The sequence below is a fragment of the Mercenaria mercenaria genome, chromosome 11, assembly GCF_021730395.1.
Source record: "Mercenaria mercenaria strain notata chromosome 11, MADL_Memer_1, whole genome shotgun sequence".
NCBI classification, from domain to species: Eukaryota; Metazoa; Mollusca; class Bivalvia; order Venerida; family Veneridae; genus Mercenaria; species Mercenaria mercenaria.
The window spans coordinates 41,127,484-41,148,403 of NC_069371.1; the positions used below are offsets into that span (position 1 = coordinate 41,127,484).

The 20,920-nt window shown below is 35.4% G+C and overlaps 1 protein-coding gene across 5 annotated transcripts; it reads left to right on the forward strand.

Moving 5' to 3' along the window:
- Nucleotides 1-1,220: 1,220 nt before the first annotated feature.
- LOC123530923 (dipeptidase 1-like) lies at nt 1,221-20,659 on the forward strand. 5 transcript variants are annotated; one of them, XM_045311701.2, is made up of 11 exons: nt 1,221-1,362; nt 2,333-2,680; nt 4,991-5,138; nt 7,128-7,260; nt 8,193-8,343; nt 11,270-11,354; nt 11,792-11,968; nt 13,335-13,431; nt 16,549-16,624; nt 17,585-17,720; nt 18,236-20,659. In XM_045311701.2, exons 2-11 carry the CDS (start codon nt 2,343-2,345, stop codon nt 18,326-18,328), a joined length of 1,434 nt encoding a protein of 477 aa, XP_045167636.2. In that variant the 5' UTR covers nt 1,221-1,362; nt 2,333-2,342; the 3' UTR covers nt 18,329-20,659. The 5 variants fall into 5 exon arrangements, with proteins under 5 accessions (XP_045167636.2, XP_053373217.1, XP_053373215.1 ...); XM_053517242.1 differs by lacking the exon at nt 1,221-1,362 and adding an exon at nt 1,524-1,542; XM_053517240.1 differs by lacking the exon at nt 1,221-1,362 and adding an exon at nt 1,782-1,837.
- The last annotated feature ends 261 nt before the right edge of the window (nt 20,660-20,920 follow it).

Below are 20,920 nucleotides of genomic sequence, written 5' to 3' on the forward strand. Positions count from 1 at the left end.
GTAAAGGGAAGTAAAATATAAAGTAATGGGTATAAAGAAAGTAATGAATATAAAGGGAATTCTAACATGACTCGGTTTGATTTCCAGTTAAACAAAGAAGGAAATCAAGCTCTGTATATTCTGCGATAAACAACGGTTGACGCGCGAGAGCATTATGACGTCAATTACGACGTCAAATTGCCGCATGACGTCTGATACATTACTCCTCACGTAAATGAAGTCCAGCATAATATTTATTAAAATATATCAATGAGCATGTCAGATTGAAAACAATCTAGGCCTTCTTGTGATTTATCGTCTAATTTACCACGGTTCGTCGTTCAGATGCTTCAGTATTTAACCAAGTATTCAATTCATACGCATCTGAACTCTGAACCGTGGTAAATTAGACGATTAACCACTCGAAGGCCTAGATTATTAGTTAAGTAAAATATAGAGTATGGGTATAAAGAAAGTAATGCATATAAAGGGAAGTAAAGTATAAAGTAATGGGTATAAAAAAAGTAATGTATATAAAGGGAAGTAAAGTATAAAGTAATTGGTATAAAGAAAGTAATGCATATAAATGAAACTAATGGATAAAGTAATGTATAAATAGGAAATGATGCATATAAAAAGAAAGTAATGGATAAAGTAATGTAAATATAGAAAGTAATGTATATAAAATGAAAGTTGTGGATAAAGTAATGGATACGGTAGAATGGCTCTAGTATTTCATGAGTTACGATACATGATGTCAAGTTACGTTTGACACAAAGAGGGTGTAATTTCTTTCACTGAAGAACAGATTATTTTCACTGTTTGTTTATGCTTGTTTAAATATATTTAGTCCGTAAAATATGAATTTATTTATACCGGTATTTTGCTTCAGAAGTCAGTTGTTTTTAGTTTGTTTTTAAAATATAAGTGAGGAGAACTTATGTTGTTCTAGGCAGGTTAAATATGAGTTTGCAGTGAACCTCACCCCGGTCTAAACATTCTTTCAGAAGAATTAATACATGTATGCTGATTTGTGATTTTTTTTGTTGTTGTTTTTGTTACAGAGCCAATTTCAGTAATTTCGTGGCATATGGTACATCAACTAGATATCTTTATAACATTATCCCCGTTTTCTTGGTGAAGTTTGCAGTTCAGTAATAATTCTTCAGAAAAAAAGATCAAATGAACCTTGCAGTGTATAACAAGTGACTGAAAATGTCAGTGTTATATATAGAATTTATAATATCCTAATATACCAGAAACAGCTAGAATACCTTTAAAATCTTGTACCTGTGACGGATTCATATAATTTACATTGCATGGTATACTACTGTTATAATATGTTAATCTACGCAAATGATCAGTTGGAGTTTTAAACTAAAGGTAAATAGAAGTTTATTTAGCTAGGATGCATTTCAATATAATTGAAAATGTTGCATAAACTGCTTATATAAATCACCTGTCAATAGTTTGTGCTATAGATGGCCGGTTTATATTCAAAGATAATTTTTCTTAGCTAAAATCTAAGAAACAAAATCTGTGAGAATATATTTCTGATGTAATGTAATTAAACACTTAATTCATGGTTTATTGGTTATTAAGTGTATAATATAAATTGTTAGTACTGCTGTATATATTTTTATGTGACGTAGACTGGACATAAAGCCGCCGTGTTGATTGGATCCGGCTTGGCAATAGAAACGACAAAGTAAAAAGAGAGAGGTTTCCGACGTGGTCAGGCATTTTCACTGCCAAGCCGAGCTCAATTCACTTGAAAAAATACCTTGTCTTTTTAATATCATCGGCAAAGTGCGAATATGTTAAAGAAGCATTTCAATCGAAAGCTGTTGGTTATTTGGTAACTATAAATGTAAAGTATTTCAGAAGGTCAAATCACGGCTGGTAGTCAACACGGTGGCTTTATCTCTAGCCGCAGGGTACCTGTGGTGACGCACAGACGTTTGAATATTTTGAAAATAGGAATATGTTTGTTTTAAAACCAGATTATAATGAACCTTTCTATTAAATTATTGAATCGAATATGGTAAAGAATATAAATGAGCTGGGAAAATATCGAAATACTGCAGTAACCGCGAGCAAAGCGAGGTTTTTCTTCATTTTTATGTAGGAGCTATTAAGGCTATCATCCATCTAATTGTTGTCTATTAAATGATAAGCGTATACGACGCTAACAGGTACGCTATCAAAATCTTATATCAATCTTACGAGTAAAATTTCATTCATTTGCAGTCACAGGTTTAAATTTTATGTAATATTACATGAAGGGAAAGCGTTGCTGAATTGATAAATTTCTCAAATTTATAACTTTCCTAACTTGGATATCATATTGTAGGGATATTTTAATGGATAATCCAGCCGGACCTCAAGTACAATATAAAAGCAGTGACACGGAGACTGTTTACTCTAACGCTCATCTGTTTGGCAATAGTTCGAACACCAAAATGAAAACTCGAGCACTGTATACTGCAGTCGTCATTCTTGTTGTGGTCGTTGTAGCTTTAGCCATTGCCCTGGCACTTGTAGCAACAGATAATCAACAAGATCAACAAGACAACGACGCTACGTCATCCGGACAGACAGGGGGAGGTAACTCTGATTGGCCGGTACCCGACTGCTCGTACGCCGTCACAAACCTGGACAAAGCCAAATGCGTTCTTGACAGCTACCCTCTTGTGGATGGGTAAGGTCTTTCTTTACTTATTTCAAAATATATGTTTAAATCCTAAAAATATTATTTGAGTTTATGGCAAACAGATTATTAGGATATGTTTGGAGTATTTAGTAAAAACAAAATCATTATTTGAGCCGTGCCATGGGAAAACCAACATAGTGGGTGTGCGACCAGCATGGATCCAGACCAGCCTGCGCATCCGCGCAGTCTGGTCAGGCTCCATGCTGTTCGCTTTTAAAGCCTATTGGAATTGGAGAAACTGTTAGCGAACAGCATGGATCCTGACCAGACTGCGCAGGTTGGGTGGATCCATGCTGGTCGCACACCCACTATGTTGGTTTTCCCATGGCACGGCTCATTTGTTATCTCTGCCGTTATAACAATTGGTTTTATCGTACAGTAGAATCGTTTACCTTTTTATAGTTATTGTTTATCTAAACCTCTTGTTTGTTGTTTTTAGCAATGAATCCCTTTTTGTTTTCTCTTCTGATTTTTCTACGTTCATAACGTTGTCAATAGTAACTCAAGCGCTGGTAACGCGTATAATGAAGTCTTTGAATATAATACTGATCACTGCAAAAGTGTTACTGTTGTCTGGTCTTGTTTCGTCGACTTTTGTACTTTGACTTTTGTGTATATTTCGAAGACAAAAGTTTAAACCAAATGCTGGGGTTGAAGTGAAAAAAACAATATACAAAATTACGAGTACTAGTCTAACATCAAAGAAGCAGACACGCACTCATTGCACACGATACAGTACTTTGTGAATATTAAACAAGTATATTTTTAACTTAGTTTTGTTGATTTGGCTTCTGTATCAAGAATTCTCGTTCTATGGTTAGAATTTAGAGTTTGAACACCAGTCTGAAAATGCCACCTTGTCATTGGTCAATATTTGAAAAGCACTCAGAAATAACCAATCAGATATTTGAGTTTTGAGACTTTTCTACAAACTCTGTTATATAACCTTAAACGTGATTCAGCAATCTACAGCTTACACTTAAAAGTACATAACGAAATATCAGCGATACGTGTAAATTTACATCTATTATATGAGCCGTGCCATGAGAAAACCAACATAGTGGGTATGCGAACAGCATGGATCCAGACCAGCCTGCGCATCCGCGCAGTCTGGTCAGGCTCCATGCTGTTCGCTTTTAAAGCCTATTGGAATTGGAGAAACTGTTAGCGAACAGCATGGAGCCTGACCAGACTGCGCGGATGCGCAGGCTGGTCTGGATCCATGCTGGTCGCATACCCACTATGTTGGTTTTCCCATGGCACGGCTCATATATGGATGTACATACATCCGAATACCTACTGACACAATACCTATTGAAAGTGTATCGTGTTTGCTAAATTATAGACTTAGTACGGCTTACAGAACATGACGTAATATGGTAAGGTGTCTTAAGGATATCTTGTTTTCTATTAAGATAATATAAGAGAGAGAAAAAAACAGGAATGCGCTTGTCACGTTTTCAAAGCAGCTGAATGTTTTAATATTCTTAACTTTTCGTTTGTTTTGCATTTCTTTACAAATATTACGCTACGAATTTCTAACCTGAAGAGCTGTCTTTCGGACTAGACGCAAATTAATAATACATGAATAAGTATGATAAATATTGAGACCGTGATTATTCATAAATCTGCATATAGTAATTACATTAGGATAAATTATCCGTTATATAAATAGATGGTAAAATTTTCAGCTTATTATACACGGACTTCTACATTTCTGTTATCTTATTTACATAATCTTTTACTATTTGAAATTATTTATGTATGTACCAATGTGTTCTCTAAGGAGTGTTCTAAATCTTTCTTCAATAAATGTTCAGTGTAATGTAAACAGTAAAAGTGTCATCAGTCTGACTGTAGTGGTGGTAATGGTTTATAACAGCGATGCACTTTATCGCTTGTAAACATTTGTGAAATAAAACCACCACAAATTAAAGTCATATGAATTTAAAATATGAATCATTTGTTTATTATGTCACTGTATAACAATGAAACAATTAATGAGCCACACCATGAGAAAACCAACATAGTGCGTTTGCAACCAGCATGGATCCAGACCAGCCTGCGCATCCGCGAAGTCTGGTCAGGATCCATGCTGTTCGCTTTCAAAGCCTATTGCAATTAGACAGACTGTCAGCGAACAGCATGGGTCCTGACCAGACTGCGCGGATTCGCAGGCTGATCAGGATCCATGCTGGTCGCAAACGCACTATGTTGGTTTTCACATGTTGCGGCTCAAATATTGCAAAGTTGTAAACTTTGTATAATATATGGCATGCATTTTTTCGTTTATTTCAGTCATAATGATCTACCGTACCGATACCGAAAGTTTGCCAATGCGTCGGTATACACCGTGGACTTGAGAGATGACCTTAGGGTCGTGTGGAACACATCATTATCCCATACAGACATTCCACGCTTAAGAAAGGGAAAATTGGGAGCACAGGTAAACTGGGATGAATAGCTTCGGAGGGGTTTTGGATCTCTGTCAGTATTGTGACTCGGTCCATATCTTGCCCTTATTACCAAATGTTCTTCAAACTTATGTCAGTGTATTTTGGAATGACTGTAATAGCAATGACCTGAACTTTTCGTGGACAATTTGTATAGATTACGGTTGGGTGAAGTGTTTAAGATAAGAACTGAGAACTGGTGGTAATCGCTTTGTGCGGAGGAAAGAACTCGTTTTGTTGTCCTTGGTGCTCTTTATCCCCATGAAAGCCCGTCAAGTAAATTAAATAAGGAAATATTTTACGCGAATCTAGACGTTTTGTACGTGTGCACGGTATCCAAACGTCACGTCAATAAGCGATAAATTAATAAAAATATACAATATTTAGGACACGGTGGTAAACTGAACATGTAAACACTGAAGGTATATAAATTAAATAATATTATGAGTAAGGTAAACAAGGAAGAATGAATAATATGGTTTATGACATTGTTAAATGCATTATTGTACCATCGCGTTAGATAAACAAAAGTGTCAGCATTTGCCTATTTACCAACGTGCACCATCTATTGTATATCAAGTTAACTATTACAACCGAATTATAAAGTGTTGCCTAACATAAGCACGCTAATTTAATCAACTCTGGAAGATTTATCTATCCATTATAATATCCAGTTTATATACACGTAAACTAGTTTTTCACCTCCTATAAAATTCTAGCATTTTTATCGGATAAAAGGGTCACATGGTGACCCCCTATATTTCTATGGAGGGTCAGTAGATTTTCATGTCCTTTCTAGTCTAAAAATAAGTGGTCGATAAAATAAATCAATGATAGGGTTTGTTAGTGACTCTACACGGAAATATGTGGAGTCACTATGATAAATATGGGCTCGGCTAAAGATCCCAACCCGATTAACCATCACGTAACTGGCCCAACATACTTCGTGCAGGGTCACTAACAAACTTAATAATTAATAGTATTTAAGTCTGAAGATCACTACCTTCCTTAAAAGGCATGTCATTTCTTTCCAGATAAGTTTCTTTGTATTAACCCTAATCGACATAAATTAGCATTATAAACTTAACCGCATTGCCCGTCTGTGGCAAACCGTTTAGTGTCTTTTTTACAAAAAAAAGTAAAGAAATCTGATCATTTTCAGAAGATCAAGACTTTAGTTTAGTATTCAGCATTATTAAAGGAATGTGTCCATATACGTACCTCACAAAATCATAACAATTAAAGTAGTAAGCAACGCAGTTTGGTAGTCTAACCAAGCTACGGCCGAATGTTGAAAGTCGCTATTAAATTGCGTTAGATAAAATGTATTTTGGTAGTGCAGTATCAAAATGCACAGCGACCGCGGATTGGTAATTACTTAAGAAATAATATATCTCATCCAGTGATTTGGAGTTCAGATGCGAAGGAATTATATCACGAGGGCGCAGCCCGAGTGATATAATAATACGCATCTGAACGACAAACAATGATTTATTCAAGAGCAAATCACTAAATGAGATATATTATTTCGATTCTAACACGTTACCAAGGATTTTTAAGTACATCCTTGACGACATTCATTAAATATTTGCCCGTTTTCAATCGGTTTCTTTTCCAGTGCGTCGCCGTTTGACGCCATGACGTAATAATTGTGACGTCAGAACAGTGATTTGTTGTATAATAATTCACTGTTTTCTGCCTTCTTTGTTTGATAGGAAAATGAATCGGATCGTGTTAGAATAATAATTTGATTTGTGTAAAACGATTGTTAAATGTTAAGTATGCAGTTTATTTTGCATTCTGGTGATTGTAACATTGATGACTACCTGTACAATAGTCAAGGAACAGGATTAGTGAATACCGTATACTTCTTTGTGTTTTAACTTGGCTCGTACACTATTCAAAGATTCAACTTGTTTAACCCCAGTATTCAACATCTTCAACAAACATATCATTACAATCTTACTCATACTCACTTTCAGTTTTGGGCATGCTATGTTCCATGCGCTTCCCAATACAAAGATGCCATCAGATTGTCCCTGGAGCAATTGGACGTCATTAAGAAATACGTCACAAAGTACCCGGATACGTTTCAGTTTGTAACCACGGCTCAAGGTAAGATTTCCAACAGATTGTTATTCCTTTAGTTACACTCTTAAATTAAATGGAAGGAATTTTTATCTGAAACTTATTTTTTATTTGATACACTGAATTTAGGTGAAAAAAGCACAGTTGTATTATAGTATATATGTAAAATTACAGGACTGAATTGTTTCTGGTGTTAAAGCATTTGTATACTAATAATTACAACAATTACTCAATTCATAGATTTGCGCGTTTCTGATTGGCTGCTTCAGCACACGTGACCAACATTCATTTCTCAATGAAGCCGTCACGTATTCATTAGATCTAATTAATATTCATAATTCTACGGACTACTTTTTCGTTTCTGGGTGTTTATGCAAATTAGGTGTAAACTTCCTGACAGTTCATACATCGATGAACCGCAGTAAAACACCGTTCAATTCTTAATGGAATCCTTATAACTCTAAATAAACGTTTCCGCACTGATGCTCATTTTTTTATGGTTCTGAATTTCGCAACATTTCAAAAACAAGTTTTTTGTCAAATATTTCATTGGTACTATGACCATCGGATAAGGAAATTATCTAAGAAATGAACGCTCAAAGTTATGTGCTTCGTTCGGAAATAAGAAGTTATAGTAATCGCAGTTTTTTCGAATATTACTGCCATCGATTACGGCATTGACTTAACGCTGAAATACGCGCATGAATACAAAAAAGAGATAAACAAATATGAACATTTTAGCTAATAACACCAAATTGCTTGATTTAATAGATATTGGAACTATTACAAAATATTTTTTTACAAAAAGTTGCAGTTTGAATCAGTTCGAATTTCAACGACGCAACAACTATTTTTTTATTCGACATTCTAAAAGATATAACACTAGGTTAAATTATACATTCAAGTTTTTTTCCGTACACGTACATGTTTACACATTATTTATTTCTACTTTTCTTTAGGAATATTAGATGCATTTAAAGCAGGGAAAGTCGGGAGCATGGTCGGATTAGAAGGGGGTCACTCTATAGACAGCAGCCTCGGAACTCTACGAATGTTTTACGACCTTGGTGTGCGATATATGACCGTAACACACAGCTGTAATACACCTTGGTATACAGTTATAATACTTTTCCTCAGCCTTTGTACTTCTTAAATATATTAAGTGTTGGGTTGAATGCTTTTGAAATAGACTCGAGAGTTACGCAATATTTTTAAGCATGTATTTGAACAAACCAAGATTATTTCACATTTGGTATTCAAGCACTTCATAGAAAATTTATTCAAGTTTACTTTTTCAACTGTTTATTTAAGCCTGCCGCTCACAAATTGCTGGTCTAAAATCATGAAGGCCATCTTAAAGTTGGAGTGTTAAAACTTCTATTTTGTATTTATACAGAAGTGGTTAAAGCGAGTAGTTTATGGTTTGTTTTTTTTTTTTCAAAAAAGAAAGTTATCCTAAATTGGTTTAAAATTGCAATATATAAGTCAGTTTGTTTTATTTTATATATATATATATATAATATATATATATATATATATATATATATATATATATATATATATATATATATATATATATATAAATATATATATAATTACATACCAGAAGTCTGAAGGGCTGGCGTGTGCCTTATTGTAGCAACGCAATTTAGTAGAGGCTACAAAATCCCTGCCAAATTTTGGTAGTCTTAATCAAACTGCCTTAAATAAAAACGCATTATGGTAAAGCAGTATGGAAATCCGTAAGATCTGTACACTCCAGCCCAATTTGGTATTGCGTGTTCAGTATTCTTGTGTATACACCAGCCACAATTTGGTATTTCTTGTTGAGTATTCTTATGTATGTGACACCAGCCACAATTTGGTGTTTCTTGTTGAGTATTCTTATGTATGTGACACCAGCCACAATTTGGTGTTTCTTGTTGAGTATTCTTATGTATGTGACACCAGCCACAATTTGGTGTTTCTTGTTGAGTATTCTTGTGTATACACCAGCCACAATTTGGTATAGCGTGTTGAGTATTCTTGTGTATGTGACACCAGCCACAATTTGGTTGCGTGTTCAGTATTCTTGTGTATACACATGCCACAATTTGGTATTGTGTGTTTGTGTGTTGAGTATTCTTGTGTGCTCATTCGATATCCTTTGGCAATTACAAAAAAAAAAATAAAAAAAAAATACAATGTTTTTTTCATAAGAACCGGAAAACGCCGAACTCGCACAAGAACCGAAAAACACCGAACTCGCATAGGAACCGGAAAACGCCAAACTCGTATAAGAACCGGAAAACGCCGAACTCGCATAGAAACCGGAAAACGCCGAACTCGCATAGGAACCGGAAAACGCCGAACTCGCATAAGAACCGAAACCGGAAAACGCCGAACTCGCATAAGAACCGGAAAACGCCGAACTCGCATAGGGACCATGTCTGATTCGCAAATAGGCGGAATTAATGAAACTCAAAATAATAACGCAAGTGAAAAGTGTTCTTCAGTCAAAGCCCCTACTTTTTTCACTCACATTCTTCACATGTCCAAAATACGAAGAACAGGAAGTAGTTTGAGAAATATGATTTTGGAGTATAAATTATACCCAATAAGCGCTGAGGCGACAACTTTTAAGTATTTCGTTTAAATCAAGATGACATTGAAAACATCCCTTGTAAAATATTATAGAAATTTATTTGTATAAATTTCGTTTGTAAACATACTTGAAACGTATACAATATTTGCATAATTAGAATTCAGTTGTAAACATCTTAAAGTGCAGAATACATTTATCATATCACGTATACATTAACTCTGTTTTCCAGTTTATAAGTCTTTTTATTACATGTATCTCACTGAATTAGTTTCAGCATATTTTATTTCAGTAATACATCACATATTTACAGAACATTAATTAGGAATTTGACAGAAAGCTTTGTCAGCTTACGGTTGTCCTCTCACTGAATTATCTAAATGTTAGGGTGAAATATATATCATTTGAATAGGTAAGAAACTAAGATATGGGTAAATTTAGTCAAAACATGAAATAAAAAGAAACTTTGTTTGTTTTACATGAAAGATTGAAATACATTTCACTCATGAACACCATAATTTACATTTAATGTGCAGACTGATCACGGATCGCACTGTTCGCTATTCAGTCAATAAATTTTCAGTGAACACCCCTTTCAGTAAGAAGTAGTACTGCCCAAGTTGAATGATGGACCAATTCATTTTAGAAATCTAGCAGGGTAAAGGTTAAAGTGTCCCTGCAAAGCAAATTCTTCATGTTTCATGTTTTATGTTTACCGTGTTCAATAATATTTTACACTCGTCTGAAACATTTGATAACATATACTACATGTCACACAAAATATTAACTATTATAAATCGACATGATTTTTTCAATGTCAATTCTAAAATTTATTTGTTTTATTTATTGATATTTTGTGACTTGAAAGACAAAAATACAAAATAACATTTTAGAATCTACATATTAAGTATTGTTTTGGTAAAAATGACTTCTTTAATTTCTTATGAAAAGTCCCTTCTTTTACATAGTTTGTAACTAAAGTGGTATGTCAATGATGCCTGTTTAATTTCTTATGGAAAACCTCTTGAAATTGAAATAAACATCCCCCGGAGGCAATAGATATCGCAATGCCGGTCACCCGTTACCAATACCATATAGCTGATGTCTCCCCTGATATCGATTTTTCTGCCATATCGATTATGAGGTCAATTCTTCCTCATGCTGAAAACTTAGAGAGCCAGAGGAAATTTCTTGTCCTTAAGCATCTGTTTCTAGTACTGTCCTCCAAAATATACAATGTCTAAAATATCCTGTTAGAGTCGCCCATGTGGAAAAACCTGTAACATCATGTATACATTTTACTGATCGCCATGAAATATTTACTGGATGTTGGCGCGGTCAACATCAGTTTCAATACTTTAATAATCAATTAATTTGAATGATGTTTATTTTATAATTTTCGTTAGCAGAGGACACCTTTTAAGAAATGTAACTTGTAACGATGGATACTTTCAGGGCTGACAACTGGATAGCAGATACTACCAATTATAATGTCACCAAAGACGGAGAAAAGCACGATGGACTTACAGACTTTGGAAAAGTATGTTCTATTCAAACTTATAAATAGATAAGGAGTGTATATTGTATTCAACTAATTCATATATTTTTAAATCATTTAGTTTCAACGGCGAACTTACTTTCAAGCTACGAATGTCGATTTCATTTCATTTGTCATATATCAACCTTTGTTTGTTTTTTGTTTTTTGTTTTTTTTTATATAAAGTATAAAGTAAGTAGACATTACTTAGAATTTTTGCAGACGATAAAATTCAAAACTTAAAATTGTGTTTCCGTTTGAAAAATACGCAGGTCCCACCAAATGTTTGCAATATTAGCGAAATTTCAACAATATTTGTCACTTTAGTGTCTGAAATGTTTAAATTAAAAAAAAAATGAAATAGATCTAGTGTATTTTTTCAATCTTAATGGAATAATCTCCAGTACGGATAATATGAATGAGTATTACCATTTCTTTAGAAAGTTATATTGGAGATGAACCGACTTGGCATGCTCGTAGATCTTTCTCATGTTGCAAAGCAAACCATGATAGACGCGCTAACAATTGCCAAGGCCCCTGTAATCTACAGTCATTCGTCAGCATTTAAAATCTGTAATCACTACAGAAACGTTCAGGATGATGTTCTCCAAATGACGGTGAGTACACATGTTTAAGTTTTTAAATGGATTACACCCCTTAGTCATATGAAGTAGCGCGAAGCCGCCATACTAAGGCCGGATTCGGACGATAACTATGGTATAGTCGAAGGTTTGTTTATACGCATGTGTTGCTATTTGATCGCTCAAACGCGTTTTCTATTTACAGTGGTATTAAAAATAGCGAACTATCGTTCATATGTTATGTGTTTGCTATTCCTTTTGCAGGACTTAAAAATGAAATTTGATTTCTACCAATTAAAAAGCAATTTTCCTTTGCTTGTGCAATATTTGATAAACTGCAAAAAGAGATTCTAATCAGATTTTGCAACATCCGTATAAAATTTTACGGCATCCGCCATCTTGGATCTAGAGCAACCAATGTAAAAATGGTCAAACTATTAGCCAAATAGACGAAAGTGCGAAAATGCCTAGAATTGGAATTTTGTAGACCTGTCATGCTATAGTCAGTTTTATACATATTATTAAAGTACAATGCCTTGCTGATTAGAAACATTGGGCCTGCAAAACGAAAGCTCTTGCGAATTTCGTGTATTATTAGAAGGTATAATTCTATATAGTTGCACTTGTTTTTAGTTGTTTTTTTTTTAAATGATATTTCATTGATTGACAAAACATTTCAAAACATTTCTGAAATCAGTTCAAATAAGTATTATTTTTTCAATATTGCTTATTGTGTATTAAATATTGTATAAAATACGCAAAAGTATTTTAATTTAGGATATACTTTAAGATAATTTGACACTTTGAATACTCAGGAAGGAGGTTAAAATATTTATGGTAAAATTAAAGTATGAAGAAATAACCTTTAAAAACCTGAAGTTTCTTAAAATCAGTTTTTGTTACCACTGCCAAAAAGGTCCTAAAAATAGAAAATTAGCTAAATACTCTTGTTTAAGTTTGGTAAAAGAACGAAAATCAGGGGAATACGTATTATAGTAAGAAAATGACGTCATCGTGGTTAAACATGCAAACTATTGTAATTTTATTAAGAGATCGAACTCGGCCTAAATCTTATTTTTGCCGTCACGAGAATTGTGTCAATTTATTTTCTTCTTTGCTATGACTTGAGAGGTGCAAAAAGTGATTTATAATTATTGATGATTATTGTAACCTACCCTTTGTGACGTACCTCTGTCCATTATTTCGGAATGAGCATTATAATTTGTACCGCGAAATCTTTTGCAGACGTTTTCAAAACATCTATCTGATTAGAGCACTGTTAATATTTCTCGACAATGGAGGAGCTCAATATTCTGCAGCTTAATCGTTCTATGTATTTAGATTATTTTCATGATTTTTCCTTACACACTTATTCATGATTTTTGTATAAAATTTTTAATAGAAAAGCAACGGTGGAGTTGTGATGGTGAATTTCTATGACTTGTACATCAACTGTCCACCAGATAACACTTCAGTCGCAACATTGTCACAAGTGGCAGGTTAGTAAATCATCCGTCTAAAAGATAAAACATAAAACGACGGACGCAAAATTTGTAAGAAGTTGCAGTTGATTACATTCACTGCAGTACAGGTAACATAATAATCGCAACATTGTCCCAAAATTTTGCATAGTTTTATGAATAACACATTTTGTAGCCGAATCTCATGTAAGTAAAATTTGTTTAGGGGAGGGTATGTAATAATGTTGAGAGGACTGTTACCCAACCCTTTTGCATATACCATTGTTAAGTATTGTATTTGAGATGTAAATATTATATAACTTGGTAACTATGCAATAAAATATGTTTTAACCACAACATTGTCCCAATTGACAGGTAAGTACATCAATTATTACGGTTGCAACCTCGTCGCAAGTGGTAAGTAAGTACAACAACTGTCCAGAAGACAACACAACGGTCGCAACATTGGAACAAGTCGCTAGTAAGTACAACAACAGTTTCTGTCCAGAAGATAACACAACGATCGCAACACTGGAACAAGTCGCAAGTAAGTACAACAATTGTCCAGAAGATAAAATTACGATCGCAACATTGGAACAAATGACAGGTTAGTCCATCAACTTACCAGAAGATAACACAACAATCACAACATTGGATCAAGTCGCAAGTAAGTACAACAACTGTCCAGAAGATAATACACCGATCGCAACATTGGAAAAAATGGCAGGTAAGTACATCAGCTGTCCAGAAGATAACATTACGGTCGCAACATTGGAACAAATAGCAGGTAAGTACATCAACTGCCCGAAAGAGAATATTATGGTTGCAAGATTGTAACAAATGGCATCAACTGTCAACCAGATAACACTATGTTCGAAATATTGTCACAAGTGGCAGATAAGTACATCAACTGTCCACCAGATAAAACTGCGGTCGCAACGTTGTCACAAGTGGCAGGTAAGTACAACTGTCCACTAGATAAAACTGCGGTCGCAAAGATGTGGCAGATAAGTACATCAGCTGTCCAACAGATAAAACTGCGGTCGCAACGTTGTGGCAGATAAGTACATCAGCTGTCCACTAGATAAAACTGCGGTCGCAACGTTGTGGCAGATAAATACATCAGCTGTCCAACAGATAAAACTGCGGTCGCAACGTTGTGGCAGATAAGTACATCAGCTGTCCAACAGATAAAACTGCGGTCGCAACGTTGTGGGAGATAAGTACAACAACTGTCCAACAGATAAAACTGCGGTCGCAACGTTGTGGCAGATAAGTACATCAGCTGTCCAACAGATAAAATGGCGGTCGCAACGTTGTGACAGATAAGTACATCAACTGTCCACTAGATAAAACTGCGGTCGCAACGTTGTGGCAGATAAGTACATCAGCTGTCCACCAGATAAAACTGCGGTCGCAACGTTGTGGCAGATAAGTACATCAGCTGTCCACCAGATAAAACTGCGGTCGCAACGTTGTGGCAGATAAGTACATCAGCTGTCCAACAGATAAAACTGCGGTCGCAACGTTGTGGCAGATAAGTACATCAGCTGTCCAACAGATAAAACTGCGGTCGCAACGTTGTGGCAGATAAGTACATCAGCTGTCCAACAGATAAAACTGCGGTCGCAACGTTGTGGCAGATAAGTACATCAACTGTCCACTAGATAAAACTGCGGTCGCAACGTTGTGGCAGATAAGTACATCAACTGTCCAAGGTTAGTACATTTTTTATCCAGAATATGACACTACGTTCGCAACATTGATAACACTGCGAGCGGAACATTGTAAAAGTGGCAGATAAGTACATTACTTATCGTCCAGATGATATTACGGTCGCAACATTGCCACAAGTGTCAGGTAAGTATATCAATTGTCCAGGAGATTACACTATGGTCGAAATATTATCACAAGTTGTAGGTAAGTACATAACCTGTCGTCAAACCAGATAAAACTACGGTCTCAGTATTGTCACAAGTTGCAGGTACAACTGTCGACTATAAGACACAATGGTCGCAACATTGCCAGTACATACACTGCCCGGATATGATTGTGCATGGTCGCAGTATTGTCAAAAGTTGCAGGTAGGTACACGAATTGTCAAAAAGATAACATTATGGCGGCAGCATTGTCATAAAAATTGTAGGTTAGTACATCAGTTATACAGCAGAGAATACTACGGTCGCAATAGTGTCATAAGCTGTATGTACTGTGAAATCATTAATAATCGTTGTGGACTAATTTTCGTGGATTTCGTGGTTGAGTCAATCCACGAAATTTAATCCCAACGAACAAGTAAAATTCCCATTCATTTTTTTGTTCAGAAGTTGAAATCCACGAATTCTTATCCCCACGAAATTGCCATTTGGACCAAAACCACGAAATTTCATGACCACGAAACTTTGATGATTAAATGATTTTACAGTATGTCATCTGTCATCTAGATAACGGTTGCAGCATTGTCACAAGTGGCAGGTATGTACATCAACTATCCACCAGATAACACTATTAGTCTACGGTCGCAGCATTATTACAAATGATAGATATGTACATCATTTGTCGAGAAGGCAACAAAGTGGCTACAATATTAACACAAGTGGCAAGTTTAGTCTTTTTAGTGATACATACTGTTAGAAATTGCCTGGTATCGGGAGATATCCATACTTTTACGAATACGGGTTTTTAAGACATATCCTCTTAAAACCGACTGCCATATGCTTGCTTCAAAGCGTTCATGGACAAACCTCAAGGCAAGCACAACCTGTTACCTTCTTGTTAAACGGTTGTTTGACTTCTTGAGATGTTATGAGTACGTAATCACCCGCCCGTTTAGCTCAGTAGGGAGAGCGTTGGTCTACGGATCTCGGGGTCGCGAGTTTGATCCCCGGGCGGGGCGTATGTTCTCCGTGACGATTTGATAAAAGACATTGTGTCTAAAATCTTTCGTCCTCCACTTCTGATAATTCATGTGGGGAAGTTGATAGTTTCTTGCGGTGAACAGGTTTTTACTGGTACAGAATCCAGGAACACTGGTTAGGTTAACTGCCCGCCGTTACATGACTGAAATACCGTTAAAAAACGGCGTAAAACCCAAAACAAAAAATGAATACGTAACCAGAAACAATGTATATCATAATTTTGAATTTATCGTTACAGATCATATAGACTACATTAAAAACTTGATAGGTGTGGACTATGTTGCAATAGGGGCAGACTACGACGGTATTCCATCGTAAGCTATCCAACTTTTACGCTTTTTAGAATGAAGACACTTTTCTCTTTTTAATAGTTGTAACAATGGGTCCATTAACAGTATAAAGCAATCACATGCAGGTTTGATAAAACACGTGTTTACATATCAAATGTTTTGCTAAGAACAGACACAAACAGTATGAGGGGGCAGACGTATTTCTAATGTTGTAATAGCCCGTGGTTCAGTTCTATTGCCTCTTTCATAATTTGTTTCTAAACTGTTCTCGTACAGTGAACAAAAACTATGTTACTAAGTATAACTTCCCGCAAAGATAATCTCAGTTCAAACTTATTTGCCTAAATTTTTCGAACAGTGTCAGAGAGTTTACTTAAATGGGAAATTATTTCAAAACAATGAAAAAAAATGTCAAATGACGGTTTTTGTACAAACTTACTGAGCAACAGTTTGTCAAGAGTACGCCTTCCGAAACGCTCAAATTTGTTACTTGTTTCTGATATGCCATTTACATATTTTGCTTTTTTTAATAAAGATATTAATTGTTTGTCAAAGTAAAAATAAAGTAAGATTTTGGACACTGTCTACCAGCCTGTATATCTTTCTGTCTGTGTGTCTAAAAAAGAGCATTGTTATTATATTCTATTATTCTCTTCCAGTCAGCGTTTTGCATTTGTTTCATGTGACCGTCCATTATATTTCTATATCGGATATTTATTCGAATATCCCATGCTATCCAGCTTTACTGAGAAAAAAGCATGGGATTAAAAGATTATTCAACATTGCCTAGTACATCACGGCGATATATTTGGATTCGTGCCCATCTGAAAAACATATTACCGTATACTCGCCCGTAGGCTTGTCCAGTAAGTCTGTTCCAATGGGTTCTCGTCCAAATGTACGGCCGTATTGTACAGAACAATGATAATTGACATGTAATTGACCATTCCCATGTCAAATCTGTAACATCATTCTGTCATACAGACTGCCCAAGGATCTAGAGGACGTGTCTACGTACCCGGCATTGTTCGCTGAGCTCATTAGACGCGGCTGGGGAATGGAGGACCTGCAGAAATTGGCGGGAAAAAACCTTGTCAGAGCGTTCATGCAAGCTGAAAAGGTAAGACTTTGTCTAAATATATCTATAATCTGTTTAATCTATGTGGTTGCTTCAAACTATACCGCCGCTGTATCAAACATTGATTTTGTTATGTTATTTATTTTTAGCTTTTTAATATATATATTTGTAACGGTTTCAAGTATAATTCTGTTGTAAATGAAAAATGAAAATATTTGAGCCGCGCCATGAAAAAGCCAACATAGTGCATTTACGACCAGCATGGATCCAGACCAGCCTGCGCATCCGCGCAATAGGCTTTGAAAGCGAACAGCATGTATTCTGACCAGACTGCGCGGATGCGCAGACTGGTCTGGATCCATGCTGGTCGCAAACGCACTATGTTGGTTTTCTCATGGCGCGGCTCATTTGTGATGTATCTGGCTCTCTGTGTGAGGTAAAAAAGGTATCCTACTTTCAGACTGACTAAATTGTGTAAAGGTAGTATTAAAAACTAAGTTGCTGTCACATTATATTTGGAGTACAATGTATAGTGAAAAAATAAAATTATCTTATAGGTCCGCGATGAGATGTCATACATGGATCCATACGAAGATATTCTTCCAGAAAATGAAAGATGGCCGCAAAACAAGTGTCGAACAGACTTTTAATGTAAAAACTAAAAGAATCTCAGTTACTCAGAACTAGAAACCAATGTAGACAGTCTAGGGGATATGCTACGTCATTGTGATTTTGGACTGCTAAGACGTTAGGAAATTGTGAATTTGAACTGCCACCGCGATACATTTTTTGATACGATAAAGGTGTTAAAATTGCATTTATTAAACCGACTTTGGGCCAAAAGCAGGCGCGTGTCCCATACACGAAAAAACCAACATAGTGGCTTTGCGACCAACATGGATCCAGACCAGCCTGCGCATCCGCGCAGTCTGGTCAGGATCCATATTGTTCGCTTTCAAAGCCTATTGCAATTAAAGAAAACGTTAGTGAACAGCATGGAACCTGACCAGACAGCGCGGATGCGCAGGCTGGTCTGGATCCATGCTGGTCGCAAAGCCACTATGTTGGTTTTCTCATGGCGCGGCTCTTTCACAACATTACAACTCCATATTGCTCTCTCATAATTAATCTGTTAATGTTACATTTACACGTGCAGGGTTTTCACGTGCATTAACAACCAAAAATGTTATTATTACAACTCGAAATAAACCTATTTCTGACATGAGTTTCCAACATTTAGAATCTTATATGATTTACTCCCATCGGAAAAAGCCATCAAAGTTTGAACGGAAATTATAATCTTCGAATGGGAAATGTTCAAGTAAGAAATTGAGTGGCCACACTGCAGATAATCACGCACTGAAAAAACACACACACACACACACTACAATATGTATGAGCCGCACCATGAGAAAACCAACATAATGCGTTTTGAAAGCGAACAGCACGGATCCTGACAAGACTGCGCGGATGCGCAGGCTGGTCTGGATCCATGCTGGTCGCAAAGCTACTATGTTGGGTTTCTCATGGCGCGGCTCATTCGCTGACACATGTGCATGACGTATATGCGGTATGTTTTATTCGGACGCATATTGTTTTCTTTGTGTTGTTATAATTATACTTTTTGTCCAGAACGTTTTTAGATATTTCGAAAATCCAAGTTTTTATTCTTGTTTCTTTATATATGTTTATATTGTTAACAGATAATTTTGAGCAGTGCAACATATAATGTTATATTTGTCAAAGAGGAAGAGAAACGTTGTATTCTCACAACTGACAGTGTTCTTTTACTTCTGCGTACGTTTTTACATGTTATAGTTGTTTTTGTATCCTCGACCCAGTCTTTGTTAAAAAATGCATTTATCATTTTTAAGACTTTATTTTAGCTTAATTAATTGCGACCATATGGCTTTACATTTTATGCTGAAAACAGATGAAACAGTTGTCCAAATAGATGTTAAGCATAAATAAATGGTTAGAAAAGTGCTACTTTTAATGCTGCATATGAACTTTTACAGTTATAGCTATAAAGGGAATAGATTCAATATAACTTCCTATTATAACGGAAAATGTGGCTGTCATATTTTAAACAAAGGCATTATTACCCATTAAATTTTTTATGAATCACTGTTGAGTCCGCTAAGTGGAAAACAGTGGAACTCGAACCCAAGCCTTGATTGAGAGGTCGACACCTTACGCGTTATATCACCGCTTCTTTTTATCTTTTTAGGAATATAAATCACGTCGTCTCTAGATTTCTTAAGCCCCCACTCACCAACTCACCCCCCCCCCCCCCCCCACAATTAACTTGTTTTTGAATGCATTGAGTAATTTTGTAAACTAAAATCTCCCCCCCCCCCCCCCCCCCACCCCACCCACCACAATTAACTTGTTTTTGAATGAATTGAGTAATTTTGTAAACTAAAATGTTTCCGAAACTCTGATTTGACATTAATGAAAGACACTAAAATCAGAAAAAAATTCACCTTTAACCTCAAGTTGTCCGGTATAGTTTTACGTTGTTTGATATGTTTTTTTTTTTAACTTTTAAAGTTGCTTAATTTGATTTTAGTATCTAGTAATGAATTTGTTTGAATTTTTTACCCTGACATCTCCGGCATTATTTACATTTATTTAGGACCGCCGCGAAGTTAGGGCTTAATACATGTTAGATTTACGTTAGAGGTATTTTTGAAGATTCATTTTTCATATACTGGTGCCCCGCTAAGGCAGGTCTATTTAACCAGAAAAATTATTTTACATAAGACATGTTTATTACATTTGTCGAATATTTACATATTTACAATTAAAATTATAATATACTGTACGAAAGGTGAAATATGTCAAAATGTAGCTTAATTGTGATTGACCACGTTTAAAGTTCATACCAAAGATACAGGCTTTGAATTTTTAGACATTACTTTAACGTTATGTTTCTGTGTTATTTACAGTTTTGTGTTTATTAAACAGATTTTTAAAAACGTTTGTTTCTTATTGTGTTTACTCCTCTCTTAACTCAAAAATATAATTCAGACGTGAAAAAAAATCACAACAAATTTAACCCATCTTGTACAAACACTCTTTAATTTATCTGACGCATCGTGTGGAAATTTTTATGTACGCTTTTGAAACGGCCGTACTGTATTCAATATCAAACAAATATAATTTTGTTTTAGAATTTATTATTATTCATAACATTTTCTGAATAGAAGTTACTGAATTTTTTGTGTGTATAGCACGTA

Excerpts from the sequence above, each read along its gene's own strand:
- LOC123530923 (XM_053517239.1), top strand. The coding sequence starts at position 2,021 with ATGGTAAAGAATATAAATGAGCTGGGAAAATATCGAAATACTGCAGTA. Across the intron at positions 2,086-2,332 it reads GTAACCGCGAGCAAAGCGAG|GGATATTTTAATGGATAATC; the intron begins GTTTTTCTTCAT and ends ATCATATTGTAG. Across the intron at positions 11,355-11,791 it reads GACTTACAGACTTTGGAAAA|AAAGTTATATTGGAGATGAA; the intron begins GTATGTTCTATT and ends CCATTTCTTTAG.